This window comes from Rhipicephalus sanguineus, chromosome 11 (assembly GCF_013339695.2).
Source record: "Rhipicephalus sanguineus isolate Rsan-2018 chromosome 11, BIME_Rsan_1.4, whole genome shotgun sequence".
NCBI lineage: Eukaryota > Metazoa > Arthropoda > Arachnida > Ixodida > Ixodidae > Rhipicephalus > Rhipicephalus sanguineus.
This window is the reverse complement of record NC_051186.1, coordinates 32,748,051-32,761,355: the sequence shown is the minus strand read 5'-3', so window position 1 is coordinate 32,761,355 and position 13,305 is coordinate 32,748,051. Positions and strand designations below refer to the sequence as shown.

The window sequence follows — 13,305 nt, the reverse complement described above, 5'->3', positions numbered from 1 at the left end:
ATCAACAACAATACGGCGGGATTTTAGCATGGCAGCGGCAACCCTGGAGTAATATGGCGGCGCCCACGGTAAACTTTCAGAGAGGAGCAGCAGCGTCGATCAGCTGCGCTGGCACGCGTAGGTAGCCTCCCCCCCCCCCCCCCACCCTCGAGCGACTGTGATACAGCTGCCTTGTTCACGAGCAGGATCGCACCAGCGTCGCACGATCACATGCGTCCTTGCACGAACAACCATCGCCAGGCGCTGGCCCGTGTAAACATGGAGGATCAAGCGAGACGCTAGTCGCAGGTACTTACTACGTGTTAAATTAACCACATCGCCTGCTGCGCTGCCTTGTTTGGGTCCGTCGCGAGCTGACAGTCGTATCTGATGGCCGGAGCGCGCCGTCTAAACATAAACCGCGGAAGGATGATAGTGGTGCGCTTGCCCTGAGCGGCCGGCGTTAGCGTCTGATGCGCGATATACCATTCCGTTCCAGAGCGAAGAGGAGCCCTGAGGAGTCATGTTCAAAATAGAATCTTACGTGACTCCCTTGATCCTCAGTTACGTGAGCAAGTACGTCAAAAATATTCGGCCAGAGGACTCACAGGTAAGTTCTACTTTCTGGTATGGTCCGTGGATGTGGCAAGGAAACGGACAAGGATTATGTCGGGTTTAATAGAGATAATCCCTGAGCAAATAATCCTTTTCTTTAAATTAACGTTATCCATGAAGATGTGTAACGTGCATTTGGTCGTACTCCTTTGCCTCAGTTGATATTGTGGTTTTGTGTGCTTGTGTTGTGTATTTCGCCAAAGCAACAAAGTTAAAACCAGATTAGCTTTACGTAATGTTAAAGACGGGTTAGCCTTACGTAATACATGCGTGCCCTTCGATGTCTGTGCTGCTCTAACGCCGTGGTTATAATTCGTTCCTCCTCCGTATTACGGTTGCCACACGGAGCAGTTTCGATCGCAATCGAGCCCGATCGGGATCGAGTTTCGTGATCGCGATGCGGGAGGTAGCCAATCACGGTTGAGATAATCGATCCCGATCGGTGCTCGATCGCGATCGAAAGAGCGGGTACGCGTGACACTCGTATAAACGAATATTGCTTCCTTAAATAGAGGGTCTTGCCTATTTACCTTGCACTTTTGTGTGGTTCTCAGCCACGCAACTTCACAAATATGCAGCAACAGATGATTCTGAGGTCGGTGCGGTGTAGATTAAATGCCAGCTGCATCGCAATAACTGACTTCCTTGTACCACTTGATCACATGTTGTTGACTTTACACCTGTCGCAGTGTTGTGACAGCAGCGGCAGCGGTTATGTAAGCATTTATTTTGAAGTTTCTTGCCAATCAAAATAAGAAGAGTGGTCAGAGCAGGTCACCGACCTTTTTAAAAAATAATTATTTGGCAGTTCTCTCTTCAAAGGTAGCATGTGGTTACCGCTGCTGCTGGCATGTTTGCAAAAAGTGCATTAGGTAGTTGTGTACGATATTCTTCCATATTTAGAACCTTAGTTTCTTCAGACAACTATCTTTTTGTTTTTTTCTCTTAATTTAGCAGTTAACCAAGTTGGCCTTCAGGCATGTCATAATCACGAGCCTCTGTCAAAAACTGCACAGGTGACAAACTTAAGTTTGTTGCGCTGTGATCTTTTAGGCCCCAATGCATGCTCCTTGATCAGGCATCATGTCTATGTACTTTTGCACACCCCATTATCTAAAGGTATTCAACGATTCGTGTCATATGTGGCATGAAGTCCGGCATGTCCTATTTGCTGCGTACACAAAGTTGGGATTTAGTAACTGTGTGCATGTAAAATAATCCAGGTGAAATTATGCAATTAATGAAATGAGCTTTGTGAGTTTAAGAAAGGCTCATTAAAGGGAAAATTGGCAGCTAACAGTTGACGCAAGCTTCCCCTTTCAGAAATTTGCAATACTGATCTTGTAAGGTTCAGCTCCTCTCCAGAGTGTCTACGTGCTGGTTACTTTAGCTCCATGGAAATGGGATTGTCTGAGACATACGTCACAGCTTGTGATTCAATATAGACCATTGGCATGCAATGTCAAAAAGCCTAGACAAGTATGCCAAGTGACCTTTGTGTCTGTGATCATTTTTTGATTTACTTACCCCATAGCTATCACTGTGGGGTGGTGATGCTGTCTTCAGCAACTTGGACCTGCGACTTGAAGCATTAGAGCAAGAACTGCGGCTTCCTTTTCGCCTCGTCAATGGCCACATTCACGAGCTGCGCATCCATGTGCCATGGACTAAGCTTACCTCAGAGCCAGTTGTCATCACCATCAACACCATTGAGTGCGTGCTACGGCTTGGTGAATCTTCAGCCAGCTCCTCTTCGTCCTCTGTGTCATCAACACCTTCAACAACTCGGTTTAGGCGAGTAAGGTATGCAGATCTCCTTCTTTTCTTGTTCCACTATCATTTTCTTCGTTCTGACTTTTGAAGCTGCCTTTTAAAATAAAAGCTAAAATAAAACTGCTAGCTATAGCAGTTCTAGATCAGATGACTAGAGAAAGTGTTAAAGGGGGAGGTGGGGATCGGAGCTGAAATAATTTATTTTTGTAGTAGAACAATGAAATTGGGCATGCTTATTGGGAAGTGCACTGAATGATTATTTACAAAGATTCATTAAGGTATCCCCAGTAGTTTTGACATTATTGATTTTTACTCACATCACTGTTGTACCAAACTTGCAGAAAGCCTGGCGTGACAACAAAACATGGTAAAAGCCCAAAGGCGCCCTTATATTTTAGCCATAGAAATGGTTCATGCCGTGACATTCTCCAAATATTTTTATTACCCCGTTTTTCTTTTACACGGAACATTACATCCATGTTGCATAATGCATTCGTTATCGTCATGTCAAATTAGCTAAAGAGTAAAAAAACGAGAGAGTAATTAAAAAATATAGGAATGTCACAGCGTAGAGAATTGACTAGGAAAATGCAACAGATCTCATGAAAATCCATCTAGCCATAGCTGTGCTATGCTTTCTGCAAGCGGGACAGTCGGGTTAAAACACACTTCTGAGAAAACGGGCACTGAAGTTGCACAGCCACTACATGTAAATCAAAATGCCCAGGGGCTTTAATATTTAGTATCTTTGCTTGCAGGGTTTTTCTTATGTCCTTGATCTTTCATTTTTCTGTACTGCGTGTCTGTTTCTGCACTACGTGCTTTCCTTTTTCTTTATTAGTTATTTTTGTCAGCTCCTTGAAGGGTGTGTGTCCCTTAACATCCTTAGCATTTTAAGAGTTATCTGGGATATCAAGTTATAATTAACTGCAAACCGATCTTCATGATGAAGCATGGCTACTTCCATGGCAGTGAGCCATGGAAAGGAAAATGATAGGTATAACTTTAAGGGACAAGAAGAGAGCAGAGTGGGTCAGGGAACAAACGGGTGTTAAGGACATCTTAGTCGAAACCAAGAAGAAGTAGACATGGGCAGGGCATTTAGGGCGTAGGCAAGATAACCGCTAGTCATTAAGAGTAACAGACTAGATTCCAAGAGAATGCAAACGCGTGAGGGGGCGACAGCTAGTCAGGTGGTCAGATGAGAGTAAGAAATAACGTGGCCGCAGCAGGCACAGTACTGGGTTGATTGGCAAAATATGGGCGAGGCCTTTACCCTGCAGTGGGCGTAGTCAGGCTGATGATGATCATGATCTTCATGCAGTTCCGCTCGTGCCATCAGCCCTGATGGCAGCAGCTCTTCACAGACCCTCGCTCAGCCCCCTGGTGGTTATCTGGGCGGCCTGCTGCAGCGTGTGCTACACAACATAACTATCGTCCTTAACAATGTCATCCTCAAATACGCTGAGGAGGATCTCGTCCTCTCACTCAACGTCAAGGCCGTCGAAGTGGCCTCCGCCGATGCGTCTTGGCAGCCGGCGTTTGCGCAGCTGGCCACGGAAAACCCCGTGCTGCGCAAACTTGTCTCCATGGAAGACGTCACCGTTTGCCTGGACAAGGTGTGCTAAGTGTTACCTCTACATTGTGGTTAAGAAAAACTTGACATTGATCTAGTTGGTTAAGCATGATCAACTTTCTTTGTGCAAAACTACGAAAGTTGTTGCACTGATATGGTCTGTGGGTCTCTTTTCTTGCCATGTCCAGTACTTTTTGTAGTCTTGCACAAAGAAGGTTGATCTACATTGTGGAATTAATCCTGTTGTACAGCTACAGAATGCCGTCCAAATTGGTTATTCAATTTCTCCAATGTACAGTGATCACAGATTGAAATGTTGCAATTTAGGGCTAAGTCATGCACATACTTTCATTTACAGTCTTCAGTTTCAATGTAATTTCTATTCAAACACTTGCATCAAAGCCAGCATTACCTTTAACGGCCAGGTTCGGAGTGCCATGGCAAGGTTATCTCAAGCAATTCACCAACCAGCTGTTATACTAACAGCTTTCGTGCGGCATTTCAATCTGCGAGCACTGTACATCTGTAACAGGATAGCCAACTCCTGACACTATAGTCACTTAACTCTAAGCCAGCTGTAACCCATACATTCCTCATAATCATAATGGCGCTTTATATATGTAAAACACCAGAATTATTTTAGCTTTGAATCAATTTGGGTATGAAAAGCAAATCACAGGAAGGAAGAAAAATGTCCCTCCAAATTTAATCCAACTAAGAAAAGCAGCAAAACACAAATCTTTGAGACCTGAAAGAATGTTCAAACATTTGGCGTTCATTTTATTCAATCTTATTTATTGCATACTGCAGACTTCAACTCCAAGTTAGGTGGGCACAAAGGTGCCAAAACACAATAACAAAATGTAACCTGTAGGAAACAATAACCAAACCACTTGTTTGCTTCACACCTCTGCCCATCTCCTTGTCAACATTGTCTAATTTTTTGTCAGTCTGCTCCCACATTCCCACAATGGGTGGTCCATTATACCAGGAAATAGTGTAGATACGTACCTAATAACTGAAAGTGCTTGCATGGTTGGGCGTGGTATAATGTTCTTGTTTGCAATGGCTGCATTGGGTGGTTGCATTAGCAGTTACAAAAAGTCACATGGTCCCTTATGCATTTCTCTAAGACGACTCGAAGGCAAAAGCGTTCTTTTTCTTCTCCGTTAATTGTATTGATACCCCCCCTCCCGGAAGTTTTCTGCACCTTGTGGTTTTGCAGTGCTTTGGTGATTGGCTCATTTTCGACCAAGCAACAATGTCAGGTGATGACATCATCATGTGACATCACAAATTCTGGCAACCTGTCCCATCATGATGATGTCATCACACAGTGATTTTTAGCATCAGTAGTGTTGACACCACCGTCACCAATAATCGTTTTTCGCGTTTGATGAGGCATCTAACGCTGTCGTCTTAACTTCACAACCCATTAGTTTGCCAGACACCAAGCAATGCCAAGCAGCACTGTTCCTGCAGTAGTTTATCCAGATTGAGAGCCGAGTTTCCCATTTTTTTTTTAACACAGCGTGATGCCAGTGGCAAGATCGAGGCATACCAGGAACCCCTGCTGTACCGGTGCTTCGTGATGGGGCGGCTGCACATGCGTTACGACGGGACTGGGCGTCCAAGTGCACTGCGGTTTCACGTGTCGTGTGAGCGGCTCGACTTGTCGCTGACCGACCAACAGCTTCCCCTGTTTGTGCGCCTCCTGGAGCTGTGCCTGGCACTGTACTATGGCCGCCTCGCTTGCAGTCCCACGGAGGAATCTCGGGATGCACCGCCGTCCGACCAGTCGCAGTCCCCGACATCTTGGGTTTCCTCTAGCACCACTCCCGCTGGTGAGGCGGGTGTTAGCCCTCGTGCTTTCAGACACACCCAAATGAATCCAGCAGACAATTAGACCAGGGATAGCATAAGGGCCATTAATTGTTGTCTTTAACTGTGGTGTATTAATAATGACATAAATTGAAATTAATTAAAAGTGACCCGCCTCTGTGGTCTAGTAGTTAGGATGCTCGACCGCTGACTCGAAGGTCGTGGCATCAAATTCCGGCTGCCGCTGCCGCATTTTTGATGGAGGTGAAAATACTTACGGCCCGTGTACTTAGCTTTAGGCTACCCTCGACTACTGCGTCCCTCATATTCATATCGTGGTTTTGGGACGTAAAACCGCGACAATTATTATTATTATTATTATTATTAATATTATTATTATTATTATTATTATTATTATTATTATTATTACAATAAATTACATAGTATTTTACAGGAATTAATTGTAATTACAATGTAAATAATTGTCTAATTATTTACAATCAGTCATGCTATATTTCTTCATAAAACAAGTTATCGACCCACTCAAGTTAAATGCAATAGTTATCTGCTGGCAAGGAGCATTTCTAAAAAGGTAAAAAAATGTTTTGAAATTCCTGTCGAAATGCCCCACATCCAATGTCTCATTAAACATGCCTTCACCAAAGCGATCGTGTGTAGGAAAACACTTCAACCAGAAGTGAAATAAGGGAACTTTAGGCAACAAGAACGTTTAACTTACCATTAGCTCAGTGTTTGTGGTCTCTTCCTTGCCAGTAGTGCACAGAAATGGCAAAAGTAAGTCACATCACCAAATGAGGGTGCTGTGTTGCAAAGGGTTAAAGCGCAAAAATACACATTCACATAGATCGAGAGGCACAGGACAGATGCTGTCCTGTGCCTGTCCTGTGTCTCTTGATCTATGTGAATTTCTGTTTTTGCACTTGAACGTTCCCAAATTCTCTTGATCAGAGTCGATCCAGATTGTATTTCTCGATTGCGAACAACATTGGTCGCTGCTACTCGGTCCACGCTAATCCAGATTGAGTTTGGCACATACGTCGACCAAATCGCAATCTGGGAACCAGATCACAACTATTGTAACGATTGCAATCATCTCGATCCCAATCGTGCCTGATCATGATTGAAAGTGACCGTGTAGGAGCACGTGACGTGGATCGAGCCTAATCTGTATCAGCCCTGATTGCGATCAAAAGTGCCCATGTGACACCGGTATTACTGTCTACAAATGTTAATAATGAATGCTTCACTCCACATTGTGCACTGGTTCATAATGCACTGTGCCACAGCCCTTGATTGTCCTGTTCAATATCACTCTGCTGCATTGTTGTGGCCCTCCATTGCGGCGCGGCGCAGGCAAGGTACTGGCACAGTGAAGGGCACCTCTGTACCTGCTGGCAATGTTGTGTATCCATGGTGCATAGTATCATGCAGCTGATGCTCAACATGGTGACTGTCAATGATTTTGGTAGCTTTTGATGTCATGGCTGCAGGTTTGGGTCCTGTCAGAAACAAGCTGTTGCCTTGACTCCCACTTTTGTTTTGCTTCTTTCTACGTTGTAATAATATGAGTAGTACTTCATTGTGTGTGGCTTCGTATGATTGTAACTAACGATATATTGAGTTCTGTTTCCTCTAATTCTTCTTTCCCAAAGTCTGTCCATGGGTGTTTTATCTGCTTACAACTCAACTTCGTGCATGTGTAGAGCTAGAAACCACCAGAGTCATTATACATCATATCCAGAACTTCGTTGTATCTTGCCCTCTGTTTATAGCTGCGTTTATTTTCCTTGTTCAACAGAGGGTGATCCTGGCAGTGATCAAGGCTGGGGAGCTTGGGCGTGGTCCATGGTGCCACAGATTCTGCCCACTTGGGAAGAAGAGGCCGCAGGGATGGATGACAGCGTTGGAGACCCAGCAGCATTGATGGACACTGGCTGGCCCACGTTGTACCACGTGGGCTGCTACGTGGCGAAAGCGACTTGCGTCTTCAAGGTGAGTTCTTTGAGCAGAAAAACCAAAAGGATCCTCTCGAGCAGAGAAGCGCAGCTCTCCAAAAACTTCTCATGAAATTTTTTATCGATTTTGATGAAACTTGCTGACATTGTGTATGTTTGTGTGCTGATTTCAACTATGCAGTTATTGTTCTAATGCATTATGTAGTTTTTAGAATATTGAACACTTTATATGCACATTGTGGGAGCAAGATTTTCTCTTGAAATATGAAAGGTGCAAAGAAAAATAGCATATCACAATAATTTGGAATGAGAACTGTGTGCAACAGAACAAAAATGGGCATTGTAAACAAATTTCAACAAAAGTTATGTTAACCGAAATATTAATTAAAGAGTTGATTTTAAGGTGGAATTTCAATCATGAATGTTTAACGTGCCATAACTTTTGTTCAAATGGGCTTAGAGCATCCGTTCTTGTTTTACTGCATGCAGTTATCTTTCCAAGTTATTCTGATATCCTGATTTATTTACTTTGTGACTCTCTCAGTTTAGAAAAAAATCTTGCTCCCAAAAAGCACATGAAATGTTAGATATTTTTAAAGCTACACATTGCACTAGAAAAATAATTGTACATTTGAAACCAGTACACACATAAACATAATCTCAGCAAGTTTCATCAAAATCAATCAAGAATTTAAAAAAAGTTTTGAAGTGGACTGTCCCCCATCAATTGATTAGGCGCTCTATGTGTGGCCTGCTGTGGCGGCTCAGTAGCTGTGGCATTCTTCTGCAAAGCACAAGGTCGAAGTTTCGGTTCCTGGTCACAGCTGACACGCTTTAACTGCTGTTTTAGAATGTTACGTGGTCAAGACTGAAAACTGATTTAGCCTTAGAGCCCTCCACTAAGGTTTCCTCACAGCCCACTTTGCATGTGATGTTTAGCCTATCAATTAATTTTAGTGTAGTTCCAGCTCTGGAATTGAACGGGCCGTAGTCATTCACTTGAGACCTTCATGCAACATTCGTACTCCCTGTGTTCAAGGTGAAATTTTCAAAGAAAAAAAAAGCTTAACCAAAGTTTAAATTCTCAGTGCATGTCTTTCGTTGTCAGTTGATACTGGCACTAGATGATTTAAAGCTTCAGTAATATGTAACAGCATGGATGCCGCCAAGGATGCCAAGCTTTCGGAGTGTGTCGACAGTATAGAAGACCCCACTGCCAACGGCTGCAAAATTGGGAGTGGGAACGTTCAAGATTGAAATGGAACCGGATCAAGGCTCTGAATCTTGAATGTGTGTGCAGTGCATAGACAATGTTTCTGTTGCTCTGTACATAATGCACAACGTTATTCACTGTTTTGGCGTGTAGTTATGTGCTCAATTTGTGTGGTGAGCTGAACCCCCGACATTACGAAAAATGTGCGTGTCTTATGCAATTTGGTATACAGTAGATTTTCGTTAAATGGAACCTGAAGGAACCAGAAAAATATGTTCCTATTAACAGGAGTTTCGTTTCCTGAGAAAGGAACAGGGGTGTAGAATTCAAGTATGCGACCAAGTATGCGAATTCAAGTATGCGACCAAGTATGCGACCAATCCATTTAAGCAGCAATTCCGTTTAAGAGATTTTTGATTACTGAGAGTCTACTGTAGTAAGTGCCCTGTTCTGAGTAGGTCGCTTTGTTAGGTTTTGCAAAGCGAGAACTGAGAAACATGACCTCAGGTGATGGACAGAGGGCGCGCTATGTTATCTTTTGCAGACGACGAGGGAAGATGGTTTCGCAGGTCGCATCTCTTCGTCACGGCGACAAAACATGACCGGGCGACCGCTTCTGCAGCTGGAGTTGCATGGCGCCACATGCGAAATGGCGCTGCAGGGGCTCACGTGGGTGCACCTCCAAGTGGGGGTCACAGGGGCAGCAATCTCTGGGTCTGAACGCTGCGCTTGTGGTTTTGACGAGGCAATGCGACGCAACGGCAGGTCAAAGGTGGGTCCCACTGCTGTTATTGCTTCATTCAATATCACTCTCGGACAGTGTGTGATGCTGGAAAGATGACATATGAGTGGGTGTTGCCTAAAACTTATTGCTGAGGTGGTTTGGTTTAGCAATTTCATGTCTCATGCTTTGCAGCGCCTTTTTACTGCTTGACTTGTCCTTATATGCTTTCGAGGGCACCATGAATCGGATGCTGTTGGCAACTAATGGTTCAGAATCTCCAGGGAAGTGAACAGCAAGCAGAGTTATACAAAACACTTGGCATTTGTCTTTGAACAGCAGTGTGGTATACCGTATTTTCTTGCGTATGACTAGCGGAAAAAATGTTTTAAATTTGGAGCCAAAGTCAACACGAATAACGATAATTCTGGGCTGCAAAGGTGGCTTCACGGCAGTGCTTCATAGCTATGCAAGGAAGCTAGCTTTGCGGCAATACGCGGGAATTATTTTTAGAATATTTTCCGCGAATCGTTGTTGAGGGTGCTGATTATACGCAGTGACTATTCTGTGGTCCAGGCCACAGAATAGAGTGCAGCTTTATTCTGTGGACCAGACCACAGAATAGAGTGCAGCTTTATTCTGTGGACCACTCAATGAACTTGCGCACTGTGGGCTGTGCAGAAATGTTCTGTAGCCCAAGCAGCCCACCTCTCTTGACGGCGGTTTTCTGTCACAAATTGCGAGGGTTCATTCTGTGGTCTGGTCCACAGAACAGGCACTGTTAATGCCCTCAGAAGGAACTGAACCCACCCCATGGAGACTTCGATTTGCCAACGCTCGAGTTCCCTTGACGACAGATTCTCTCGCGAATCTCAATATGTGCTCGCCATTTTGTGAATCGCTATTGAAGACGCGTATGCGTGAAAGATTCCAATGTTTTGACATATGCCAGTATTGATATCAGCCGCAGATAAACTTGTTATTGTGAACGGAAGCAGCAAATGACAGCGGTTCTAAAATTTCGTAAACCTGATCTATCGCGTGCGGAACACTAAAGTCACTTTCACCACATTACGTTTGTGTCATGTGAAAAAGTGCACTAACATTTGCACGGGAGACTCGAATTCTAAGCAATCCTTCTGAATGGGCACGGCCATAAATCACCCGTAAAAGAACGCTAACGCCACCGCGAAAAGAAAACAATAATGACAAATGACAGCGTGTATAAAATTTTCTGGCCTTGATCCATCGAGTACGCAACGCTTAAGCCACTTTCTCCGCAGTACACCTGTGTCAAGCAAAAAAAAAAAGTGCAATAAGATTGGTGAGAACCTACTAGTTGTCACTGGACACAGCACACTTTGTCACTTAATTAGATACACTTGCACGCGCCGTATATTTACGAGTACTTGTATGATCATCAACGTCTGAAAACTTTACAGAAACAGTTAAAGTAGCCCCTTGCCAATCTCAGTGTACTTTTTTTGCACGACATTAATGCACTGCGGTGAAAGTGACTGAAGTGTGTCCTGACCACGTCCTGACGGGAGAGATCAGGGCCAGAGTATTTTAGTAGTGTAACCCTTTGTCGTTATGATTCTCTTCTCGCGGAGGCGTTGACGCTGTTCTTAAGGAGATCTGTGGATGTGTTCGCACAATCGGGGGGATCGCTCAAAATTTGAGTCTCCCGTGCAGATCATAGTGCACATTTTCTTTTTGCATGACACAAATGTACTGTGGTGAAAGTGACTTAAGTATTCCGCACTCGATAGACCACGTCCAGAAATTTTTAGAACCGCTGTCATTTGTTATTATACGCCTTCTTTTTGCTGCTTCAATTCACGACAAGTTTACCTGCTTTGGCATGTGAGACCAGCAAGCATGCCAAAGGTGGGCTTCGCCTTCGTATTTCGAACCTTTCACGCATAAGCATCTTCCATCTCACGTACTATGCCCGGAAATGGCCTCCTTGGTCCGGACTTATTCACAAAGCTGCGAGCGAATATTGCGATTCGCGAGAGAAGCTGTCGTCAAGAGAGGAGGGTGCAGTGCTTATTCTGTGAATTAGACCAATTTGTGAGAGAAGCCCGTCGTCAAGAGAGGTGGGCTGTTTCGGCTACAGTGATGTCTGGTGCGCACGGTCCACAGCACGTCTCTTTGGTGTGGTCCACAAAATAAAGCTGCTGCACTTTTATTTTGTGGTCTAGTTCACAGAACAAAGCTGTGGTCTGGTCCACAGAATAGATTGGGGCTCTATTCTGTGGTCTGGTGCGCAGAAAGCGTCGTCAAGAGAGGTGGGCTGCTTGGGCTACAGAACATTTCTGCACAGCCCACAGCGCGCAAGTTTATCGTGTGGTCCACAGAATAAAGCTGCACTCTATTCTGTGGTCTGGACTACAGAATAGTCACTGCGCTGATTATACGCGAGGAAATGCGTTAATACGACGTATACATGACATGTGCCTTAAAGCTACCGCAGGGGTGAATAGCTACTGTGAACGACGATCTATTTGGCGTCAGTCACAAAGCTTGCGTGCCACCTATTGCAGCAGTGTCATATTTCCCAATACTAACTCTTGCTGTTCTTGCAGGGCGCAGCCATGTATCTGAGGGCTGGAGTCACTACAGGTGGCCACACCTACAACCACCTGACAGGCTCGCTCTTTGATCCTCTGGCACCCGAGAACTCTGGTCAAGTTCGGGAGCCTGAGCCTGGTTTGGATGCACACGTAGAACGGCTCACCGAGTTGGCCATGGCCGAACGCTTCCCTGCCCTGTGCATGGACTACCTGTACGAGCTGCAAATTCCCGAGGACTGGGATGGTAAAGGCCTTTGCAATCCTTATGTTTCATGTTCTTACAAAAATTAAGTTTAAGTTCAGTATTAGTGTGATGAAACGCTGGTGACAATTTTTTTTTCATCTGTGTCCTTCTGGTACTATGCACTGTTGTATGCAGCACCTTGCCGTTATGGTCACATGGGCTACACATTGTAGCCTCAAGAGCGCAAGTGTTTGGCCTGTTGAATGAATTACTTTTAGCAGGCGACAAAGCAATTCTACCACTGTTTGCCCACATCGTGTAGGTGAAAGTTTCTTAGTGCCTCCTTACTAAAGAGTGAAAATGCTGTTCGCTACTTTGTGGGAGCTTAAGTGTTATCAGTCTCATCAGTCAGTCAAGAATGCATCGAAAATTTATTTAGTTAAAATGATGATGAAGAAATTGCGGTCGCTGAACAGTAAAGGTGAAAACATGCAGAGATGTTTCATGACCAGCGCAAATCTCTCAGTTGTAATAAGGCGGGCAAGAACCCCTTGTCGTTTGTTAAACCAAGATGTGATGTAGTGAACGGGTGTAGATATCTTTATTGTTAATTTTCTTCATTCCTTCGACAGATTCAAATGAAGCCGAGGAGCCCTGTACAGTCGCATTTCTGGAGAGCTCCAACTGGGTCGAGCGTTCACTGTGTCGCTCCGTAATTGGTCCCCTCGTTATCGACATCACGAGTGGAACAATACATCGCCTCGAATGGATGTTGGACTGTATCACGAATGGTCCTCCGAGGCCAACCTACGGACAAGAGGAAGGTGTGTGACCGGGCTAGTTGGTATTCCATATTGACGTGAACAGC

General features: G+C 44.5%; 1 protein-coding gene across 1 annotated transcript; it reads left to right on the top strand.

Moving 5' to 3' along the window:
- Positions 1-67: 67 nt before the first annotated feature.
- LOC125756391 (intermembrane lipid transfer protein VPS13B-like) lies at positions 68-13,269 on the top strand. The gene is made up of 9 exons (XM_049411089.1): positions 68-288; positions 479-589; positions 2,129-2,397; positions 3,692-3,986; positions 5,475-5,787; positions 7,584-7,777; positions 9,498-9,725; positions 12,266-12,497; positions 13,070-13,269. The coding sequence occupies exons 2-9, from the start codon at positions 503-505 to the stop codon at positions 13,267-13,269; spliced, it is 1,818 nt and encodes a 605-aa protein (XP_049267046.1). The 5' UTR covers positions 68-288; positions 479-502.
- Positions 13,270-13,305: the final 36 nt, after the last annotated feature.

Coding starts and splice junctions, on each gene's coding strand:
- LOC125756391 (XM_049411089.1), top strand. CDS start 503: ATGTTCAAAATAGAATCTTACGTGACTCCCTTGATCCTCAGTTACGTG. Junction 590..2,128: donor TTCGGCCAGAGGACTCACAG/GTAAGTTCTACT, acceptor CTTACCCCATAG/CTATCACTGTGGGGTGGTGA. Junction 7,778..9,497: donor AAGCGACTTGCGTCTTCAAG/GTGAGTTCTTTG, acceptor TATCTTTTGCAG/ACGACGAGGGAAGATGGTTT.